This window comes from Notothenia rossii (genome assembly GCF_949606895.1).
Source record: "Notothenia rossii genome assembly, chromosome: 4".
In the NCBI taxonomy this organism is placed as follows: Eukaryota; Metazoa; Chordata; class Actinopteri; order Perciformes; family Nototheniidae; genus Notothenia; species Notothenia rossii.
Window position 1 is genome coordinate 5473882 of NC_136902.1, and position 21508 is coordinate 5495389.

The 21508-nt window shown below is 39.4% G+C and overlaps 2 protein-coding genes and 1 long non-coding RNA gene across 3 annotated transcripts; all 3 read left to right on the forward strand.

The window, feature by feature from the left end:
* The first annotated feature begins 8847 nt into the window (after positions 1-8847).
* LOC307035177 lies at positions 8848-11573 on the forward strand. The gene is made up of 3 exons (XR_013807040.1): positions 8848-9686; positions 9790-10062; positions 10448-11573. It is a non-coding gene; the product is annotated as an uncharacterized lncRNA (long non-coding RNA).
* A 2221-nt stretch (positions 11574-13794) lies between these two features.
* LOC307035304 (zona pellucida sperm-binding protein 3-like) lies at positions 13795-16096 on the forward strand. The gene is made up of 10 exons (XM_079674443.1): positions 13795-13939; positions 14018-14202; positions 14284-14387; positions 14460-14551; positions 14626-14806; positions 14880-14985; positions 15061-15149; positions 15702-15793; positions 15875-15979; positions 16068-16096. Exons 1-10 carry the CDS (start codon positions 13873-13875, stop codon positions 16079-16081), a joined length of 1035 nt encoding a protein of 344 aa, XP_079530569.1. The 5' UTR covers positions 13795-13872; the 3' UTR covers positions 16082-16096.
* A 2713-nt stretch (positions 16097-18809) lies between these two features.
* Positions 18810-20831, forward strand: LOC307038010 (zona pellucida sperm-binding protein 3-like; the record flags this gene model as incomplete). Its single annotated transcript, XM_079679300.1, has 4 exons — positions 18810-18835; positions 20274-20362; positions 20452-20632; positions 20726-20831. Coding segments are annotated over 4 exons (402 nt in total), but the record flags the coding sequence as incomplete, so codon positions are not given.
* Positions 20832-21508: the final 677 nt, after the last annotated feature.

The following is a 21508-nucleotide window of genomic DNA, read 5'->3' on the forward strand; positions in this document are numbered from 1 at the left end:
TCATTATTGCACTGTTATTGCATTATTGCATTTCATATGTTCCTTAGAGTGCTACAATTTCTTTTAACACAGTTCATCATTCATATTAAGCTCATACTGTACATAAATAACACTGAATTAATTAATTGTTGAGAGGAAACTAAAGAAATGGCTTCAACAAGAAAGATCACATGTTTAATCCTAACAAGTATTACAAATTAAAATATAAAAGCAGCCCACACAATTACATCACTATGAAAATATTCATATATAATATTAAAAAATACAATGCATGCAGTATTTGTTGTGTTTATCTGTATTTAATGAACAACATGGCTGGGTGCTGGGTGCTGGTTTGTGGTCGTAGCACTCTCTATCTAACCACTCGTTCAGGTGCTTTCTCGAGTGATTGCAACCAACTACCGCACACGTAGTTCCCGAACCACTTTTCTTCATGTTGTAATTGTTATATCCTCTTTGTCTCTGCGATATCAGTGCTTTGTCGGCACAACGGAGCTAGCTAGCAAAACAAACCCAGTCCGCCATTACGGAAGTGCATTGCATCGAAGGGAGGAGTTCAGGATGTAGAGCGGAAACGGCTCAATAACTTGTGTATACAGTGTTGTTTACATTCTGTGATGCGCGAGCTGATGACGTAACGTCAAGACGGGTTAACTTTTTTTTCTTCTCAACTTTGTGTGGAAAAATGCGGGGATTATGCGGCCTTTTGATAAATATGCGGCCTTTTAAAAATCTGCCCCATTTTGCTGATTATGCGGTAAATTCTGCGATCGCAGAATCGCGTTTTTCTGGAGGGTCTAATTAGCTCAGCACTCAGCTTAATCACCAATACTTGAGTGTGCTTTAGCTTATATTATTACAGCTACCTTAGCATGCATATATTCAAAGTTTCACCATCAGCCTCAACTGTACATTGTGTTGATTGTCAATAAGCTTAAATGTCCTAGAGGGGTACTTCAGCTTCAATACAGCAGTCTATATGGTAAAAACAGAAATAAGGTAATAGGGCGCACACACACACACACACACACACACACACACACACACACACACACACACACACACACACACACACACACACACACACACACACACACACACACACACACACCAGGAGTTTCCAGGCTAGCCAAGCAAGTTCTACTGGGGCAAAACAGATAATCATGTGACAGCTTTTCAATAATAAGGGCGGGGACATTTTCATCAGGTCACCGCCCTGATAACGTTTTATCAGGGCGGTGACATTTTTATAACGTCACCGCCCTGATAACGTTTGATCAGGGCGGTGAAAATAATGTTTTCACCGTTCTTCCAGCAGAAACAGAAAGCTCTATAATAATGAGAATATAACTCAGTATAGAGCGGTGCAGTCACGAGTCCTAAAACCCGGAAGTGAGTTAGCACTTTAACACTTCCTGTTCCCTCGTCTCAGAGCCAATGGGATGTCTCCATAGGATTTAGGAAAATAGCTGGAATTAAGGTCTGTGGTTGAGACCAACCCAGTCTCACAAAAAAAGGTGTAATAACTACGTTTGTCCACAACGTAGGACGTAGTATTTCTACAAAAACGCCTCTGAAATGGTAAGATCCCTACGTTTTTTTTCACCATTAATTTCCAATGGCTGGCGTCTATGTCACGTGATCTTTAAATATCTCCCTGCAGAAAAAGAAAACATGGCCGACATTTGTTTTATTCTCGGTGGAAAATGCCTATTTTAAGGTTAGTTTGGCCATTAAAATGCGTTTTGATATCATTTGATGCGAGAAATATGAGTTGTTATTTCAGATTATGTGTGCAGTTGTTGCACATGATCTTTAGTTTGTTAGTTATTACGAAGATTACTTCAGGAAATTGTGTCCATTCAACGTTTTCATTGTTACCAAGGTGGTTGCTAGGGACGCTGCTATCGATATTGTTTCTGTTATGTTGTGTAACTGTTTAATGGTGTTATCTTTATTGCTACCCCCTTCCCCGTCAATGTATAGTGTTGGTCCACAGCGCAAACGTATTAGTTTAACAAAATCCGCATCTAAAATTGTGTCATAGATACGTTATTTTCCCCTGTGCAATTCTCCAACCCAGTCTCACATCTCACATAACATCGTCATTAACAAATACCGGAAACAGACCGAAAACATTTTTTTAAAATAATACTTTATTCCGAGTGTGCTCGCTTTTCTCTTTGGATGTCATCACATAACGGCATTGTAATACACGGTTCGGCTGCATTAAATATTACATATCTGCCGTAGTTCTCTATTTATAGAGCCTTGATGAGAACACTTCTAGACAAACATGAGGAACTGCCGCCAAAACTGAAAACGTGACGTGGATCATAAATATATCAGCAATTAAACAACATCTTACATTTATTTTCAAACTATACATCTCCTAACAGTATCAACAGTAATTCGGCTGACTTTTATATTTGATCCAATTGGTAGATAGGCTGTATTTACACCATAACGGTGCACAGCTGATATAAAGGGACACCTAGTGGTTAAAGCATGTTATTGAATTTCATTATTTTTATTATTAGATATTAATAGGATCCCTATAAAGGATATTCATTACTCGTTATTCTCTACTAATAATTAATTAAAGACTGTATATAATTACTATTTTGCACATTCCTTTCAAGATTTCAAGATTTTCTAAAGTTTATTGACATATCATATTATACACAACTACAGTGTAGTTATGCATTGAATGAAACACTTGGGTCGCAGGTTCCTCAATAGTGCATTACAAGACATCTATCAATATGTGTGTATACCTCCAGCAATGTTAACTATGTTGAAGCACTTATTGCTGATATATATATAACTGATATTATACATATGTATTATACTCTTATATAAGATGTATGTAGATAGTATAAGAAATGTGCAGAATATGACAGTTTAATGGTGGAGGTATACACACATATTGATAGATGTCTTGTGATGCACTGTTGAGGAACCTGCGACCCAAGTTTTTCATCCCCGACCTTGTCAGGTATTGAACAATCAATAAATAAATAACACAGAATTATTAAATATGAAACACAGAATTTGTGTGATTATACTAAATGATTTACAAATAAACATCACTGCATATTTACAACTGTTACACATGCTGATGTAACGCAAATGTTTCCAACTTGGTATCAATAAAGTATATCTTATCTTAAGATGATCGATGGCTACTGCCATATTTGCAAAATGTGCCTCTGAACCTTGAGAAGTGCATGTTTCAGGCTTATCAATGAACAACAGGAGGGGTCACAGACATAAGACCAGCTGTTAAATAAAGCTCTTCTGAACTTAGTTGGCATGTGGGTATATATATTAATGCTGCCCATTATGGGCACAAGCAATTTTCACCCATTTATTAATTATATGTTTTAAATTTGAGTGTTTCCTATCCCCTAAACCTCCAGGGATGTACACAGTTTAATACTGGCAACTTCTTATTATGGGAAATACGAAAACGTCTTTTAAAACTACAACTCCCAGACGTGCCATCGATAGAGAACATTTTGCGAAACACAATAGCCAACATGTGTAGTTCTGGGGACGGGGTGGGGGTGGGGGAGGGGGGATGGGGTGGACCTGTTCAAATCCAGTTTTGGACAGTCTGCCGTGGTTCCATCCCATTTCAAGTGCTGTTCGACGCTCGGCGTAACCCTCGGAGCACACTCACACATCCAATCACAGAGCTTGAGGACTATCACGGGGTTTGTCAAGCGAAGCGGAGAGAATACTTACTTCCGGGTCTAATATTCTCTAAAGCAAATGAGCTGCTCCGACCCTCGATACTGACGGACTCCAACTTGTGTTTATTAATCAAACAAATAAATAAACACAAGGATAATTATGTGTTATTGTTGAGTAAATGGAAATTGCACAGGGGAAAATAACGTATCTATGCCACAATTTTAGATGCGGATTTTGTTAAACTAATACGTTTGCGCTGTGGACCAACACTATAAATAACAGAAAAAATATCGATAGCAGCGTCCCTAGCAACCACCTTGGTAACAATGAAAACGTTGAATGGACACAATTTCCTGAAGAAATCTTCGTAATAACTAGCAAACTAAAGATCATGTACATCCACTGCACACATAATCTGAAATAACAACTCATATTTCTCGCATCAAATGACATCAAAATGCATTTTAATGGCCAAACTAACTTTAAAATAGGCATTTTCCAACGAGAATAAAAACGAATGTTGGCCATGTTTTTTTTTTCTGCAGGGAGACATTTGAAGATCACGTGACATGGACGCCAGCCATTGGAATGAATGGTGAAAAAAAACCTAGCGATCTTACAATTTCAGAGGCGTTTTTGTCGAAATACTACGTCCCAAGTTGTGGACCAATGTAGTTATTACACTTTTTTTTGTGAGACTGGGTTTCTGAGACACACATTTAAGAGAAGGATCACGTTTTGTTCTACGACATTAAATACATCAGCAGTGAACACACTGGTGATTTCTGAAGAGTTGACGTGTCTGAAAAACGATGGTTGTTACCAAGTGGCTGAGTAGGACTAGAGAAGTTGTGGAGGTCGTTGTACGTCATTACACCGAACACGTGAACACTCCTCTAAGTTAGTTTGCCCTGTTCTGCTTGAAAGCAAGTCCCTGCCTCCTGCAGACTGTTCAAACAAAGGCTTCAACTTGTGTTATTATTAAGCAGTATTTTTGAATATGGATCTTAAGTTGGCGTGACGTTGAAGTCGTGCTGCTGGACTCGGCTGTAGTTCCTTTATAGCATAACGTTAGCATTTTGCTTCTGGCCATTAGATTTATGATTGGAAAATAATAAAAGTAGGGCAGACATGTGGAGATTATCCAGCTGAACAAAAGGTGCATTTACCAAACAGGTTCATTTTCCACAGATCTTATTTCGAGCTATTTTCCAAAATCCTATGGAGAAATCCCGTTGCTTTTTTGTCGAGGGAACCGGAAGGAGCTTACTTCCGGGTAAATACGTCATCCCTGCACCGCTCTATTGAGGATAATGGTAACGCCTTACATATTAAGGACAGTGGGATGCAGTATTAGTAGAAAAAAGGTGTGAACGATGTTGTTAATCTGAAACAGACTTTTCTCAAATAACTTGTTTAAGAAAAAACCTTATATTACATCCTTAGTGGCCAAGTCGACTGAGTATGTGTATAAATATATATAGATACATTTTCATAACAAAACAATGGGGTTGCTAAGCCGTTGCTAGGCCAATTGTTGGAGATGCTATAGCAACTCCAACCTACCTCCTGGCTCCGCCCCTGCCTCGTTGTTTAACCGGCTTTAGCAATCCCAAAATGTCATGGCAGCTGAGTGTCCGAAGCTTTTTTAATAAACCCAGTAATTGTGATGGTGTGGATAAACGAGGTGAAAAAAGAGGACACACGTTACCAAATAAGGAGTGAGAGTGACGCGTGGCCAAAGCCTGAAGCTGCGATACACTCTGGTGGCTACCATTAGCAGCTAATTAATTCTCAGATTTTTACGTATAAATGGAATTATGGATTATCAATCATTTGAAAGTGACATATGTTGAGACAGAACGTCTGTCCCGCGCGTTCCTGAGTTGTTTTAAAAGAAGGAAAACTCAAAAGCACCAGGATAAGGTTTACACAATCATCTGCTTTAATGGTAAAACACAGATACAACAATACAATACAACCATACAACATCACGAAGTAACCCGGCTTACTCCGGCTCTGATTCCTCTCCCTGGAAGACATCTTACCATCTTGGGAGCAGGAGGGAAAAGAGAGCGAATTTAGAGAGAACGCAAACTTTCATAGTAAAAACCGAGGAGGAGGTGTTGTGGAGACTTCCCCCAGAGCGGTTATCTCATTGGGAGAGACCAACACATGGCCTGTCGTACCCAATCAGCACGTGCCAGCCAAGAGACCTAGAAGACAAGAGTCTCTGTGTCCCTTCGTCCTGCATTCCTTGCACAGTGTTTTTCCTATCCTCCCCCTCAGTCGTTAAAGCACATTGTTTTCACATACTCTTGGCAGCTTTTAAGATATAGTTGTTTATAGTTGGATTATACAAATATCACCTGTGAGTTACCTTAATATCAATTAATAACAAGGAAAACATTACTGCTTATTATTGATACAAAGTAATTAAACACACACATCTATTTAAGACAAGTACATTTCCCTGATATCTGACATGCTGAAAATCTTAAGAAGAATGTCTCCAGTCCTCCACAACTGTTCCTTTTTCATACAGAGTAATAAACATGTTTAAGCTAATTTCTCCACAATGTTTGTAGCTTTTTAGTACTTCACACATGAAAGAGCAAAACAGAGAAATCAAATAAAACACCCACACACCTAGTTTGAAAAGTAATCACATGTAGCTGCTCCAAAAGACACGTACTTTCGTATCCTGCATATCTTTAACAACAGTTAATTATTCTCGTAGCTTAAAGGCTTCTGTGAACTTCCTTTCACCTTGAAGTCAACTTCCTAGGAATGAATACATTTTATTGATAAGCTCAAAAGGACCTTTGTCTCGTTTACTGTGTGACCCAAGTCTCAAGGCCTGCAAGATGTGCATCATTAACTAGCAAGAATTTAACTGTATTATCTTTGAGGAAAACCCCCTTTGGCTTCCCCTGTTAATTGCAAAAACCATGTATGATTAACAGAGAGACCCTAACACTCTCCTGATATTCTGGGAACTGCAACAAGACTTTCAAAATGGGACATTTAAAAGGAATATACCAGAAATACGCCTTATTGAACTTTCTGCTATAAACACGTTATTGTAATACTTCAAAATATACTTTAAATCCCCCTTTTGATCTTATAATCAAAAGATCAACTTACATAAGACATTTGAAACATAACTACTGTCATTCTTTGCTACTGTGTCTGTCCCCCAACCCAAACAATAGGGAGGGGGAGATGCGGCCTCTCCCTCAAAGGTGGAACTGATTAATCTGATCAGAGAGAAGTAGACTCCTCTGCTGCCTTGAGAAGTCCGGCGTCCTCGTCCCCCAGCCCGCTGACGGCGGCTTCTGGGCCGTCTGCTGGATGTATGTCCTCAGGATCCTGCTCCTCCAGTCCGCTGATGGCCGCTTCCAAGTCGTCTGCTGTAGGGATGTCCCCCTTTTCTCCTAGGGTCACTCTGTAGAGGCCGGAGAACCTGGGGTTGAGCCACCTAGACCTGATGACCTTCAGCCAGACGAACTCCGCTGTGTCGGCCTCCTGCTCCTCGGGTCCCCCTTTGGCGTCAGCAACCTGTGTGGAGAAATCTGATACCCACCCCTTAAGTCTACGCTCAGGGCTTCTGGGCCCTCGGGTGTTTGACCCACCACTGGTAGGCCGCTTGGAGCCTGTTGGTGGGGTGTCTTAAAACAACAGCTGTCTGTGGACAGGTTTTCTAAATTAGTTGCAGACCTCCTCTGCCAGTGCCACTTCAGAATCTTAATACTTGGCCTGTGTCAACAAAATAAACTCCACCATCTTCAGGTGAACTAAATAACATATCTCAATAGCTCTGAATGTCTGAGAAGCATCTGTGTTATTATAAATGAAATCCTTGAGATCCTATTTAAAATCTAAATATAATATGAACTGCTAATGTCTCTGGTAAAGAAACACACTAATGTTATGGATTCAAAAACAACTAAAATCATGATACTGACAAAGTGAATGATTTCCTGGTGATACTGCTTCTACCTGTCACTGCTTAGATATTATCAAGCTGAAAAATGAATACAGAAATCCAACATACTGTCATCAAATGTCTTTCTATTATGAATTCAAATTAAATGCATCCCCATAATGACCTAAAGTTCCTAAACAGTAAAGTCTATGGCTTTTACTTCTTTACCAGGCTAGTTACAAGATGTTGTCTAAATTAAATTCTGTCTCATTACACTACTATGTTTTAACTTAACTGTAATATGTTCTTTCTACATTTCAAACCTCAGTTACTTTAATACCTGTTGAAATATTACAAAATTGTTTCATTATCACAGTTCACCTTCTTTGGTATTCCCATTCTGGAATTACACCTCTCACAGTAGCCCCTTGGCCACTGATTCTGTATCTGTGTTACCTGTTATAACTCAATCAATATTACAAACATGTCAACATTCATCAAACAGTATCTTATCCCCAGATATGGAGCAGGTTAAATCTAAAACTGTCAATCAATGGTCAGATTGAACATCCAAGTTTGGGCGGCAGGTTTCTTCCAGTCCCTAAATGAAAAATCCCACACAGACACATTGGATTAACCTATGGATTAACTTTCAGCCGCGTTTTTCTCGTTTTAATGCCATTGAACACAATTTTTGATCAGAATAACAGCTAAAGGTGAGCATATCTCCGTGTTTTGCTACCTAAAGCTACGTGTGTTGTCTGTATTTGCTTCCCCTGTCGCGAGTTCTGATCGCTCAGTGATGATACTTATATTATCTGTGGAATCTCAGCATGTTAGCTAAACTTGTTTGTACAGATCAGATAAGTATATCGATCAATTTATACCTAGAGTTTTGTGCTAAGTGCGTTAGCATGTTTTCGCTCATGGCTCATTTAGACCCTTCTTGTGAGACTTGTGTTTCGTTTCGGTAAAAATGGTTCGTATCATCAGTTAGCTGAGTTTCTTCCCAGGAGGGTATGACACATTCATAGTTTTTTAAATATTAAGAAGCCCTGAGACACAGTGTCGCCAGGTCTTTGGGGCTTAACAGGTTTTTAAACATGAACAATAAAATGACGGGTAATAATGGATTATGACGGAAATGTTACGATCCTGTCCGTCAAAATGACGGACAACAAAAAAGTCTAACGCAACCACTGGTTCATAGAGACTTCAGTAAGAGAAATTGTGTAAGTGAGCTGCAAAAAACAAGTCTGTGCAGAGGTTAACATAATGTTTTTGATGTTTGATGGACATCTCTGTCACAGAAAGCTGTTGCTCCCAATCTGGTTAGACACATTTTCACTGCTTTGATAGACAGTTGGTCATTTTAAACCTAACTACCCAGCACAGTATTTATTGGCGGTTGCAATGCTATTGCTGCTGATACACCAATCTGGGTGTGCCATGATGACAAACATTTGGGGTTCACAAGATAACACGGTGCCAGCATCCCTGTCACTGCTTGTAAATACAAACAGCAAATGCTTTTTTTGTGGGTGTATATAAATGTGCAGCTGCGGAACTTTGATCATTGTCAGTTGAAGCCAGCCGCACATCAGAGATGGAGCATTTTATAACAAAAATCATCACTGAGAAGCTGAGCACCTACGCTGCGATCATATCTATGTTTACCTACACTATTTTGCTCAACAGGGATTTTGCCTGCACCTGCAAACCACAAGTACTGGCATGCTTCCTGTACATTGGTCTGCCACCCTTTATCATACTTTTCTTAATGCTGGTGGCGGACAGTTCGTTCCAAAGCATCTGTAGATACTATTCCTCTCATTGTGAATACCCCTCCTGCGGTCCTTGCTGTTTTTATGTCAATCATTTTTTAAGGGCATTATTAGTCGGCTCGCTGTGGGTTGATTTTTTGCTCCTCGATGGAGACTGGTATGTTTGCTGTTGGAATGACGGCTCTGAACAACAGGCAAAGTTAGCCTGCAAAGCTGAGAAGAACATCACGCTCAACGATACAGTTCGCAAAACTGAACTGAAGAACACTTCCCGGGTGAGTGCTTCCTCTCTGGATCTACTTTATCAGCATCAGTTCTATCTGAAGTAATGTAACTGTTGTGTTATAACCATCTTTCTTTCTTTCTTCCTTTCTCTAGGCTATCGGTGGCTGGATTCTATTTGTAGTTGCTTTCGTGACTTTCGTCTTGCCGTGTGTAGGGGCATGTTCCGACAAAAGATTTCTGTACGAGAAACTGATTATAATAGAGGAGGGCAAAGTGCTGAAAGAGCTTCTGGGGAATTCAGCAAAAGAGAAGTTGACTGAAGGAATCAAGAAAAACATCCTTGATAAAGATTGGGAAGGGTGTTTCGGTGTTGCTGGAAAGCTGCTTGATCGATCAAAGCCAGAGGTATGAGAAACAGAGAGCCAGGTAAAGAAAATAAATAGTTTTAAGATTTTAGAGCGAGGACTCTGCTTTGTAGTTTCCTACATAAAGAGCCCAAGCTGTTAAAAGTTATATGGTGAAGCAGTTATCCTAATCATTCACTTTTAATACAAAAAAACACTGAGTTCATGGTGGGCAGTAACTGAACATAATGGAGAAAATGACATAGAAGGGGGAAAAAAGAGGATAAATAACAAAAAAAACTGAATTATTTGAAGAATGCAAACATTTTTTATTTAATAAAATGCAACAGGCCACATGCTTAAACATGTTCTATTAAATCAGCAACTGCAAAACGTCTGGTTGTTAGCAAGTCGCTTTATCGTAGTGTCTATGGTAGACTGGATTTTTAAACCTATTTTGATATTAGGCTCAAAACCCGAGCCGTCGCAGCAGCTGGCCCGAGGCTCTGGAACACTCTGCCCCTCCATGTGAGGTCGGGCCAGACCCTGGGGGGTTTTAAATCCTCACTGAAGACACACTTCTTCTCCATGGCCTTCTAGTCAGAGCGGAGTATGACACCTGACATTTCCCTGTGTATTGTTTTTATATTTCTGTTGTAAATGATTGTCTTTTCTTGTAATTGTAAAGTGTTCTTATTACAGTACATGTAGGCCTACAGCACTGTGGCTTGACCAAAAATCGTTGATCAATGTGCTCTATAAATAAAACTTGATTTGATTTGATTAGAATGTCCTTTTGATGTTAAAAATCATCATCACTTTTATTTAAATAAATGTAAAGCTCTGTGCTCAATAGCCGCTTTCACACCGCAGGACTTGCCGTACTTTAGTGCCGGCACTAAAGTACCACGGCACTGAATCCGCCAGGGGGCTAGTGCCAATCGCATTCACACCGCAGTACTTTCCCTGAGGCAAGATTACGCTGACGTCACTTCGTCTTCTTCAAGAATGCACAATCTTAATCGTGTGGTAACGGTTGGGTTTTTTCTAAACTTGTGTTAGGGTTAGGGTATACATCAGATTAAAATCGGCAGGTTTACTGATTATAAAGAATACAAACAATTGTTATGATACAACATAATTTAACATTCCTTAAGATTTTTAATCAGCAACTGCAACACGTTTGAAATGAATCCTTAACAGTTTGCTCTGGACATGCTTTGGTAGTTTCTGCTAGTTTTTTCTCAAATGGCAAGTCGCTTTATCTTAGTGTGTGTAGTAGACTGGATTTTTAAATGTTAAATGATGTTTGAATAAACATATTTTGATACTAGAATTTATTTTTATGTTAAAAATCATCATCACTTTTATTTAAATAAATGGAAATGCTCTGTGCTCAATGCGCAAGGCGATGGTGCCGGACAGGCTGATGGTGTGTTTGCTTTATTCACCTCCTGCTCTCTTTTCTCTTAGATTAGGGGTAAAGTCCAGGATGATGCAGATGATAAGAGGCCCTTGCTCCCTTCATTTTTATTTAAATAAATGTAAATGCTCTGTGCTCAATGTGACAGGCTGATAGTGTGTTTGTTTTTTTCACCTCCTGCTCTCTTTTCTCTTCGACTAGTGATGCAAATTCAAGAGTATGATCTCTGTATCTACACGGGCTGATCATTGAGGAGGCACACCCTGAAGAGATCTATCTCTCCATGGATTAATGGATCATGATCTGATGATGACTGCAGAGCTGAAGTGTGCCTTGTTTAAAATGTCAACTGTAAAATGTGTTATGTGAGGTTTAGGACTTTAGGTGGTACATCTCTTCCTCACGTAGTTCAGCTTTATTTAGGTTTATTGGTCTTTGCCCCCCGATTAGATTTCTGTATAAACTGTATAGTGGATAGGCTGCAGTAGCTCAGTCTGTACAGACGGTGCTTTGTAACGGAGGGGCGCCGTTTTACTACACCTTCATGCATAAATATGGCTTAACATGATTGCAATTAAAGACATTTTTTGTCAATATGACATTTATTTAGCTTTTACTTGAGATACTGCATATTAAGGAATTAAGAATGTTGTACAAAAACTTGCTTGATAATGATCTGATGCAAAAGAAAATCTGGTTTTAATTAAATAATAAATATATATTTTGATTGAGTTTAGTAAACTTTCTATTTGAACATTTTGTTTTTGTGTTCTTTGTGAATTTTCTTTTTTTACGTGTAATTCAAATGTTATCAAATCAAAATAAATCAAAACATTTTTAATAGATGGAGCAGGATATTTTCATGCATGTTTTCAGGATAAATCATTTCTGATAATACTGAAACATGACGTGAGGTGAGTCAATATTTATGAGGTGAAAGCAAAAGAAAAGAAGTTTAGGATGATTCTGAAATGTTTTATATATTTGTTGGAACATTTCCAGAGTGATCCATGACGGCACACAGCACGGAGTCACTCACAATGACGGTGAACGGCTCCGACTAAAAAGAGCCTTTTTAAAAACACAGAATATGACAAAACACCAACAATCAAAACTAAATCTGAGCCAGTTCCAATCCCAGTTGTTTAATAACATACTGTACATAAAATAAAAACGTTTATTTTCTCATCTGTGCAAAGATCCCCAAATTCCCTCGAACACCACCACCGCCAAAGTGCATAACTGGAAGAACACTGTATGCTATGCATATCTTCAACACTCACATACTAGAGGTTTTACTAAAGCACAGGACAGTAGGAGTCATTATATGACAACATCCAATGGAATTAGCTTAACGTAACACATGACACCTTACAAACGTGGAAATGTAGGTAGTCTCCTCATGCAGCTTTTTTATAGTCCTTTTTCGCCTAGTATCACTTTTAATAGGCTTATAATGCAGTCTGTATGAGCTGTTAAAAGTGATACAAAGATTTATGTATTGGAAAAAAATACTTGAGACACAGCAGTCGTTTTCTCACGTAAAGCGAAAAGTACTTTTGTACATTTGAACCAAACTCGAGAACTCCTTTTCAAGTTGGATCCAGGCCTCGGTCTCTGATGTGAAAGTCTGTACATCTTTCCCTACATAATGCACTTTGGGCATCTGCACCAACTCAATCAAAAAGGCTAAAGCTAACTTCAAATAAATGTCTCTTACACTTTAATGTTGGTAATTATCTTTTTGTTTCTTTTTGGACTGACTGATCTATACAGAGGCCACCAGAGGACGCTGCTCTATTCATTTCAGTCCATGACAGCCGTCTGTCTGTTCTGGATTAACGACGTGTCACGTGTTCTGAATTGACCAATCAGAATCGAGTATTCAACTAAACCATGTAATACAAATCGTGAAATAACTGCACATAATTAACAGGGTTCTTTGTAGTACTTCCATTTACCGACGGAGGGGGCCAGGGACGTGCATAGACATTTTGGGGGGCGGGAGCTCAAGTGAGAGAAAGGGCACTTCCTATAATCATTTATAAAAAAAAGTTTTAAAACAAAAGGTTAAATGTAGTTGCACATCTCTGACTTACTAACCTGTAGGTATATAGACTTGGAAGCTTGTTATGGTTGGGCTGATTTTAGAAAATTGCCTTTAAGTAGTTTCATCTGAATTGTTGTATTGTTTTATAAATAGTGTTGTATGTAAAATGATCAGGTAATTGTTGAAAAATAAATTCAGTAGAATAAAAAAGCAATTAGGCAGATAAATAAAAATGTACTTGAATAAGTGTAATATAAATTATACTAAAGAAAACGCTACAATGAAATTGAATGTGAAATGACACCCCAGTATAATTAGACAGGTGCTGCCCGGCTCTCACACAGGTGTTGCTCGTTCAGCTCATTTGGCAGGGAGTCTACAAATGGTGCCACTTCCTGTGTGATCTAGATCATTCAGTCATGGGGACTCAACTCTACCTAGGTGTGATCGTCGTGACTCTTTTTGCGACGACTGTTGCCAATGCAGGTATGCTTAGCACATGTTTGTAAACATCTGCTTTTGTTGGGGAATGTAGGGAAATATATAATAATGATTTGTTTGCAGAAATCAAAGTACAGTGTGAAAAAGACTCCATAAGCATCACATGGACGATCCCCTCGAGGCTGCGGCAATATGCAGCTCGTCACTTCCTCGGAACCTGCATGCCATCTGGGTTTCATGTTCTGCCCAGGGGAGAGGGGAAAGCTGAGTTTAACTACAAACTAGATGACTGCAATTTTAAAAGACTGGTAATGTAACTGCCATGTTTCACCAAAATACCTCTCAGCCTTTTCAATGTCATAATGAGCTTCTTTTTTTTTTTTCTTCAGGTGAAAGGGAAGAATCTCATCTACAAAAATGAGCTGACTTTCAGGCCCCAACCAAGGTCGAGTCCTGCAGCTTATGTGTATCCCATCGAGTGCGTTTATCCAAGGTAGGAGCTTCTTTCTTATTGAAATTCAAGTTTAAAGCTGATATATGGATAAATGTTGTTAATATATTTCAGACCTAAGGGGTGGGTTCCTCCTTTCCTGAACCCGGGGTCAGGTGTTGCCGAAGGCCGAGGAGGGCTGGAGTTCCACATGCTGCTCCTAAATGGTGAGGGCTCATGCTCCCAAAGGCCAAACACTCAAAAAATGCACACTGAGCCGTTTTTACTTTTCCCCTTACAGAACAAATGACAGCGGTAGCGGAGACAAATGTCATCCCCCTGGGCTCCTTCATGCCAATATGGGCAACAGTGGAGCAGAAGTCCCATCAGCCATTGCTGTTGCTCATGGAGGAATGTGTGGCAGCCACTACGCCTGAGCTGCAGGCTAACAGCAATGTGTACCCCATCATTAGAAATAAGGGGTGAGATCCAGTCTCTGATTTCTTTCATTGTTTTCTGGAGTTTAGTCCTTATCGCTGATCTGAATTTCTTCAGGTGTCTCCTGGACAGTGTGAAGGGAAACTCCAGGTTTCTCCCTCGGTACCACTCGTCTGCAATCATCCTCTACCTGCAGTCCTTCAAGTTTGGTCTCGGCGAGGAGGTGAGGGGGTAAATGTAAAGTGCTCTAAAGAATATTTGGTTTCTAGCAAACATGTATGTTTCATGTGCTCCTCAGGTGTACATTCACTGCAAACTGCTCGCATGGGATCCTGAAGTTCTAAGTGAGAGCAAGAAAGCTTGCCACTATGTAAAGGAAAATGAGCGGTAAGGGAAGAGTTTGATTTGTTGGAAGTACGTGAAAATGTTCTGGCCAGCAGTTTAATATGATGAATGCAACTGATGCCATGAGTAACAAGTATGCACCATTAGCCAAGGATGCTAGCTTATTTTAGCGTAACATATCCAACTTGAAGTAGGTCAATGCATTACTTTGATCAGTATTGTGCTTTTATATATCTATAATAAATGATATCCTGCTAACTAACAAAGTATAGATAACAATTGTGACGAATGATAATTTTAAAATATTTGAGAATAACAATATATTTGTTTTAAAAGGAGGGGCACTCAAATGATTAGCCAACCTATTGAGATTTATAAAATAAAAGCCCTGAGCTTTTGTAAAATGTTGACCTTTTTCTGCACTGTAGATGGAAATATATCTTTTGGTCATTAACTTGATATTTATAATTTTACCAGTTTTTATTTTTTATAGAAATATCACACCATTTTATAACGGCTTTTTTCTTCTGTGTATACAAAATGTTTTAAAGCCATGCTGATGTATTTGAGCCTTAACGATTGCTGCCTCCTCAGATGGGAACTCCTGGATGACCCCATGCAGAGCTCCATGTGTGACTGCTGTTCTAGGACCTGCAACACTCGCTCCAAGAGAGGAGACGAATGGGGTATCTCTTTCATGCTAACTTGTGTGCTTTTTTAATATAGTCTTTTTCATTATGAAGTTATTGTTTTTTTTTCCACCTCAGAATCCAACGGCTTCATGCACACTTCTGTGTTGGGACCCCTGATCATAATGGATCCATCGCAACAAAATGCCCACAATGCATCAGAAGTTTCCATTGCTGACCAAGGTTAATGAGTATTTATTTATGGTATTTGTCTTGAAGTTTTGTTAAAAACTTGTCATAAGACTGACGTTGCTAAACATTTTCTCAACAGGAAGTCCAGTCTAAGATTGGGGAGACTGAACAGAGGGCCCAGGAGGACGACATCCATATGCAGATTAAAGTAGTCTATAATCTCTGTATAAATAAAACTGTTAACTCCTGTTGAGAATAAAACGAGTATCTTTACTTCATATGAAGGTCCTACTGTCCTCAACTGTGTCCATCTGTCCCATCAGTAGAACTTTACTAATTATGTGTGACTTTTGTCATTGAAAGATACCGTCAATTATAATGTAACCTTTAATGGCCATGTGAGTTGGAGTATAGCCCCTGAATTTCTTTCACTTTCCATTTTACATTAAGCTCTGCACATGATATACATTCTGACATTACATACACCAGCAGATTGAAAAGCTATGGTGATCTGTCTGGTATTACAACTATGGCAATTATTTATGTTGAGCCTCATTTGAAAAGACAATTCTGATCTGAATTTATTTTCTGGGCACTCATGCCTGCAGTTGAATTTAGCATAGTTTACTTTCTAGCCATGAATATAAAATCAATAGTGATGGCCTGCATGGCACGTGTTTATGCAGTTAAAAGAGGACATCATAGCAACACAGCTAATATTCAGATGTGTGGATATTTTCTCACTGAATACAACTTAAATGAACCTTTTTCCCTTACCTTGAGTTTCCATTAGGTCAAATATATAAAAATAACACATTTGAATAGGACAGGACATCTGATAAAGGAATACTACCTTCCCCCAAATGATCATTTGTTTAGAAATGACTCCTTTTAATTCTCAAAGAAAACTTTTTCTTGCATGATTTGAAGTTGAACAAAAAATCCCAACGTATACATATATTAATGTTAATATATATAACAGCAAAACTAAATCAAAACATTAAGACAACCCATGCACTATCATCCTTAAAGTGTTTTAAATAAGAATGTAAGGTAGTCACACAGGATAATAAATTGATTAACAAATGGTGATTTTGTGCTGCTGATGAAGCTGAATAAAAATGAATTGGGTGTAAGGGCTAATGTGATTGGATGCTCTCCATGCTGTAATCAGTGTGCTATCTGCTGCAGCTGAGACTGTTGACAGGCACCAGGTGAAATACGTTATCTTGATGAATGCCTCTCAGGAACAAGGTATAAGAACATGCACTGTGTCAGTAGCAAGCATTCGGTCATGATGGTTTCATTTTGTCAAGGTGCACTGCTTCTGAGCCTGGCAGCTGCCATGGCAGTATATGCAGGTAAGACTGGAAACAATTAAAGTCTTGTTATTAACCTTGACTCAAATATTTGAGTCTGAACTTAATTTATTTGTGTTGCAGACATGAAAGTGGACTGTGGGCCAGATTTTGTGACGCTGATGTGGACAGAAAGCCGACCCCAGGCCGACACGTCGCTTCTCCGTCTGGGTAACTGTTTCCCAACTAGCTTCTCAGCAGGAGAGGCCTACTTCTATGTGGATCTCACTGACTGTAACTTTAGGAGACTGGTATGTGTATATATATTTTAAACCTGCAAGCTGTGAGTCTGCTATATTTCCTACAGCTCTCTCAGGGGGTCTTTGTCTCTCTAACAGGTCACCGGGGATGCACTGGTGTACAGCAATGATCTGACCTACGTTGCTTCTGCAGATTCTTACAATTTAGCCTTCACCCACCCAGTTGTCTGTGCATATGAGAGGTTAGTGTTCATACCAACATAAGGTGCTAAAGGGTGACACTACCCTTAACTAACAATTCCAATGTGGAATTTTCATGGCCTGGGAAAGTTCAATTTGTTAATAAGCTTCTCCCTCTCAATGCCACCAAGCATGGAAGAACGTCCCAAACTTGTGATGTCATCAGGTATAAAGTCTGAAGCTGCTATATAGACAATGAATGGGAGAATGATTTAGAGAATCTACAGCCTGTTTCTGTTCTATTCCCAAATTAGCTTTATCTATTGAAGTGTTCTCAACAAAAAATGTACATTTACTGAGAACAATCCCTAAGGTACACTGTGTTCCCAATTCATTGTCAATTGAGTTTTTCCCATAGTTTTAATGGAACATCACAAATTTAAGTTCACTCTAGTTTTTTGCATTTTGGAGGAAGTCTTTTAGCTTAGGCGTAACAGTTCATAACTAGAGAATGCAATTCCTGAAGACATTTCTAGTGGCAATACTTTATGCTGACGTTGAATTGCTATGCTTAAATGTAATTAAGAAAAAAGTGAAGAATTTAGATTGAAATGATACATGAACACTGGGGGCTTGAATGTGTTTGAAGAAAATAAAGTGGAAAAGCAGCAGAATATTTGAAATGCAAACTATTGAACTAACTTGATGACGAATGATCTGTCGCCATAGCAACGGTATTTGACACCCCATAATATGCTTAGATATGTGGATGGCTTCATCGTTATCGAACCTGTTAAATTTTGGGCAGTTTGGAGCGTTTTCACTGAAGAGAACCATGTTTCATGGCGAGCATCGTGTTACCATGGCAACGGAATTTAAAGAAATCTCAACTGTCCCGTAGATGTGTTCACGGCTGCACTGTTGGCACACATGTGAAGTTTTAGCACTTTTCGACCATTTCCATAAGAGTTATAGCAATATTGTGTTATTGCAAGGGATGCGTTCCCATGGCAACAGCTTTTTGAGGAAAATTCACTAATGGCACATATGTTGAGGGCTGGACCATTAACTGTCATCTGAAGTCCGGTGTTGTTTTGACCATTTTCATATCGGTTACGACAACATCGTGTTTTATTGCGAGGGATGCGTTTTCATGGAAACAGCCTATGGTGAGATTTTGCGTAGAGCTGTTAAGGCATGGACCGGTGATATACAAGCGAAGTTTGGGGGACGATCGGACTGTGTCCATTGGCGTTACAGCGACATCGTGTTTCATGGCGCGGGATGCGTTTCCATGGAAACGGCATAGGATGAAACCCCATAATTGACATAGAGCTGTTGAGGGCCAGATCATTAACCATTATCTGAAGTATGGTGCTGTTTCAGACCATTTGCTTAAGTATCACGACAACATCGTGTTTTAAGGCGAGGGATGCGTTTCCATGGAAACGGCATATGGTGAGATCTCAGATTTGGCGTACAGCTGTTGAGGCATGGACCGGTGATATACAAGTGAAGATTGGGGGACGATTGGACCGTGTCCATTGGAGTTACAGCGACGTCGTGTTTTAGGCGAGGGATGCGTTGCCATAGGAACACCACATTACGTAACATCAGATTTGATGTAGAGCTGTTCAGGGCCAAAGTGTTAACCATCATGTGATGATTGGTGTTTGAGCTAATGACGTTATGAAACACCTGTCCTTGAGCCCAGAGATCAAAGGTTTCCATGGTGATGTGCAGTTATCAGTGAGAGGAGAGCCTTTCCATTGTTCTGAATGAGAGATAAACGTGTTGCATGTGAAAGTTGTTGAAGAACCGTAACATATATCGGTGAAATTTCAACGTGTGAAGCATCTGAAGAACCCTTGGAATCTAAAGTGTGCTTTTTTTTAATAGTTTTGGGTCAATGTGTCATTTTTGGCAGACTAACTAAAGGTGAGCGGCTGCTGCTGTGAGGAAAGATGAGCCTGAATGTACAACAGGCTTTAATGGAGCTACGAGATGTTTTTCTACGTTTCTCATGAGAAATGATGTCTCAGGAGTGTAGGGTTTGGGAATTATGGCAGGTTTAAATATATATATATGAAGGCGAATTTCAAGCAGTCCTCCACTCTAGCTGTGACTCAAGCACTCTAGCCTTAACGAGCTGCGCAATACACACAAATGTTAAAATCTGAAGATGGCCTCTTTACCAACGTCTGAGCAATGTTTAATATTTCTAAAAGTATGAATCTGATTTAAAAGTTGTTTAATATGAATAATGTCAGAAAGATGTGTAACATTTTAAAGTTGGAATGATGTTTCTAAGTGAAAGTGTGAAGGAACAGTTAGCAGTTGAAGTCGCATGACGATTTTTGAAGTCTGAAGAGTTTCTCCATTGACTTCCACGTTAAATGTGATGAATTATGGGATGTATCTCGGGAATTATGAATGAGAAGTAATATTTGAACAGATTTTCTGCGATGTGGGAGAAAAAGACGGACAAAATAACCCGGCGGAATAAGAATAAAGAATTTGTCCGTAGGAGTAAACAAGCTTGCACTAATAAGTTCAATAGTTTCACTTTGCAGCATTTTCTGTACCCTTCTGCTTTATTTTGTGCAGGCCCAAAGACTGGTATGCTACGATCTATGACCCGGTGTTTAAAACCTACAGTCTAGGAGATCTGCAGTTTAACATTGGCCTGATGAATGGTGGGTAAACAACATGAGAAACTCTCTACGAACGGCAGCTCTCCCTGACTTTTGTAACTTAATGACTCTTCCTCTGTTTACTGCCCTAGACGACTTCTCAGGCCCTGCTGAATCTACACGCTTTCCTCTGGGCTCCATCATCCCCATCATGGCTAGTGTGGTGCAGAACACCCATCAGCCCTTGCTGCTGCTTCTTGAGGAATGTGTAGCAGCTACCACACCAGAGCTGTACCCTGAAAGCACCATGTACCCCATCATCTCCAATAAAGGGTACTCATGGAGCATTGATTTAAAAAAAAAAAAAAAAAACGTATTTTGGTCAACCTTGGTAGTAATGCTAATACATTTTCTTTAACCCAACAGATGTCTTTTGGAAAGTGTGTCGTCACGATCAAAATTCGAACCAAGGCAAAAGTCATCGGAGATCCGCCTATCACTTCAGACCTTTACGTTTGCTATGGGAGAAGAGGTACATTGGCCTTTACATTTTTTTCAGATTCAAGGTTTTATTGTGGAAACTGAGATTAATTTATGCCATGACGCCTATATTTCCCCTCTACTCAACAGGTCTTTATCCACTGCAAACTTTTGGCTTGGGATCCCAATGGTCTTGACAGCACTAAGAAAGCCTGCCACTTTGTCGAAGGGCATGGGTAAAAATAGTACTTTAATATATCAGAATCTGACTTGTAGGTTAATTTGTTTTACATGAGATGACTTATTCAGCTTAAGCCCAGTCTACTGAAGATACAGATGGATCCCGTTCATGACTATTCAAACTTTGGAGACTTTATTTGAAAGAGTTGAGATGCATTTTAATTATCTTTTCATCCAATCTTCATGAACTCAGTTGGGAGTTGCTGGACAACTTGGCCCAGAGCAATCTTTGTGACTGCTGTGAATCGAAATGCAAGTCAAGGAGGCAGAGGAGTGTTGCGTCAGGTATGTACACAACTTCTGCTGTATTACACTTGTTTGGTTGACTGGTACTAAAATATATATTTTTGCAGAGAACCATGGAATGGTACAAAAAGCAGTCATTGGGCCATTTACCATCATAGATATGAATTCCTGAAGGTAAGGGTTTCGTATTGCAATATACATTTATTCTGAACGGCTATATTAAACTTTGTTCTCCCAACAGGA

Bases quoted from the DNA above. Each gene is read 5' to 3' on its own strand.
- LOC307035304 (XM_079674443.1), top strand. From the start codon at position 13,873: ATGGGGACTCAACTCTACCTAGGTGTGATCGTCGTGACTCTTTTTGCG. The intron at 14,203-14,283 runs GTAATGTAACTG...TTTTTTCTTCAG, and splicing joins ACTGCAATTTTAAAAGACTG to GTGAAAGGGAAGAATCTCAT. The intron at 14,552-14,625 runs GTGAGGGCTCAT...TTCCCCTTACAG, and splicing joins CCACATGCTGCTCCTAAATG to AACAAATGACAGCGGTAGCG.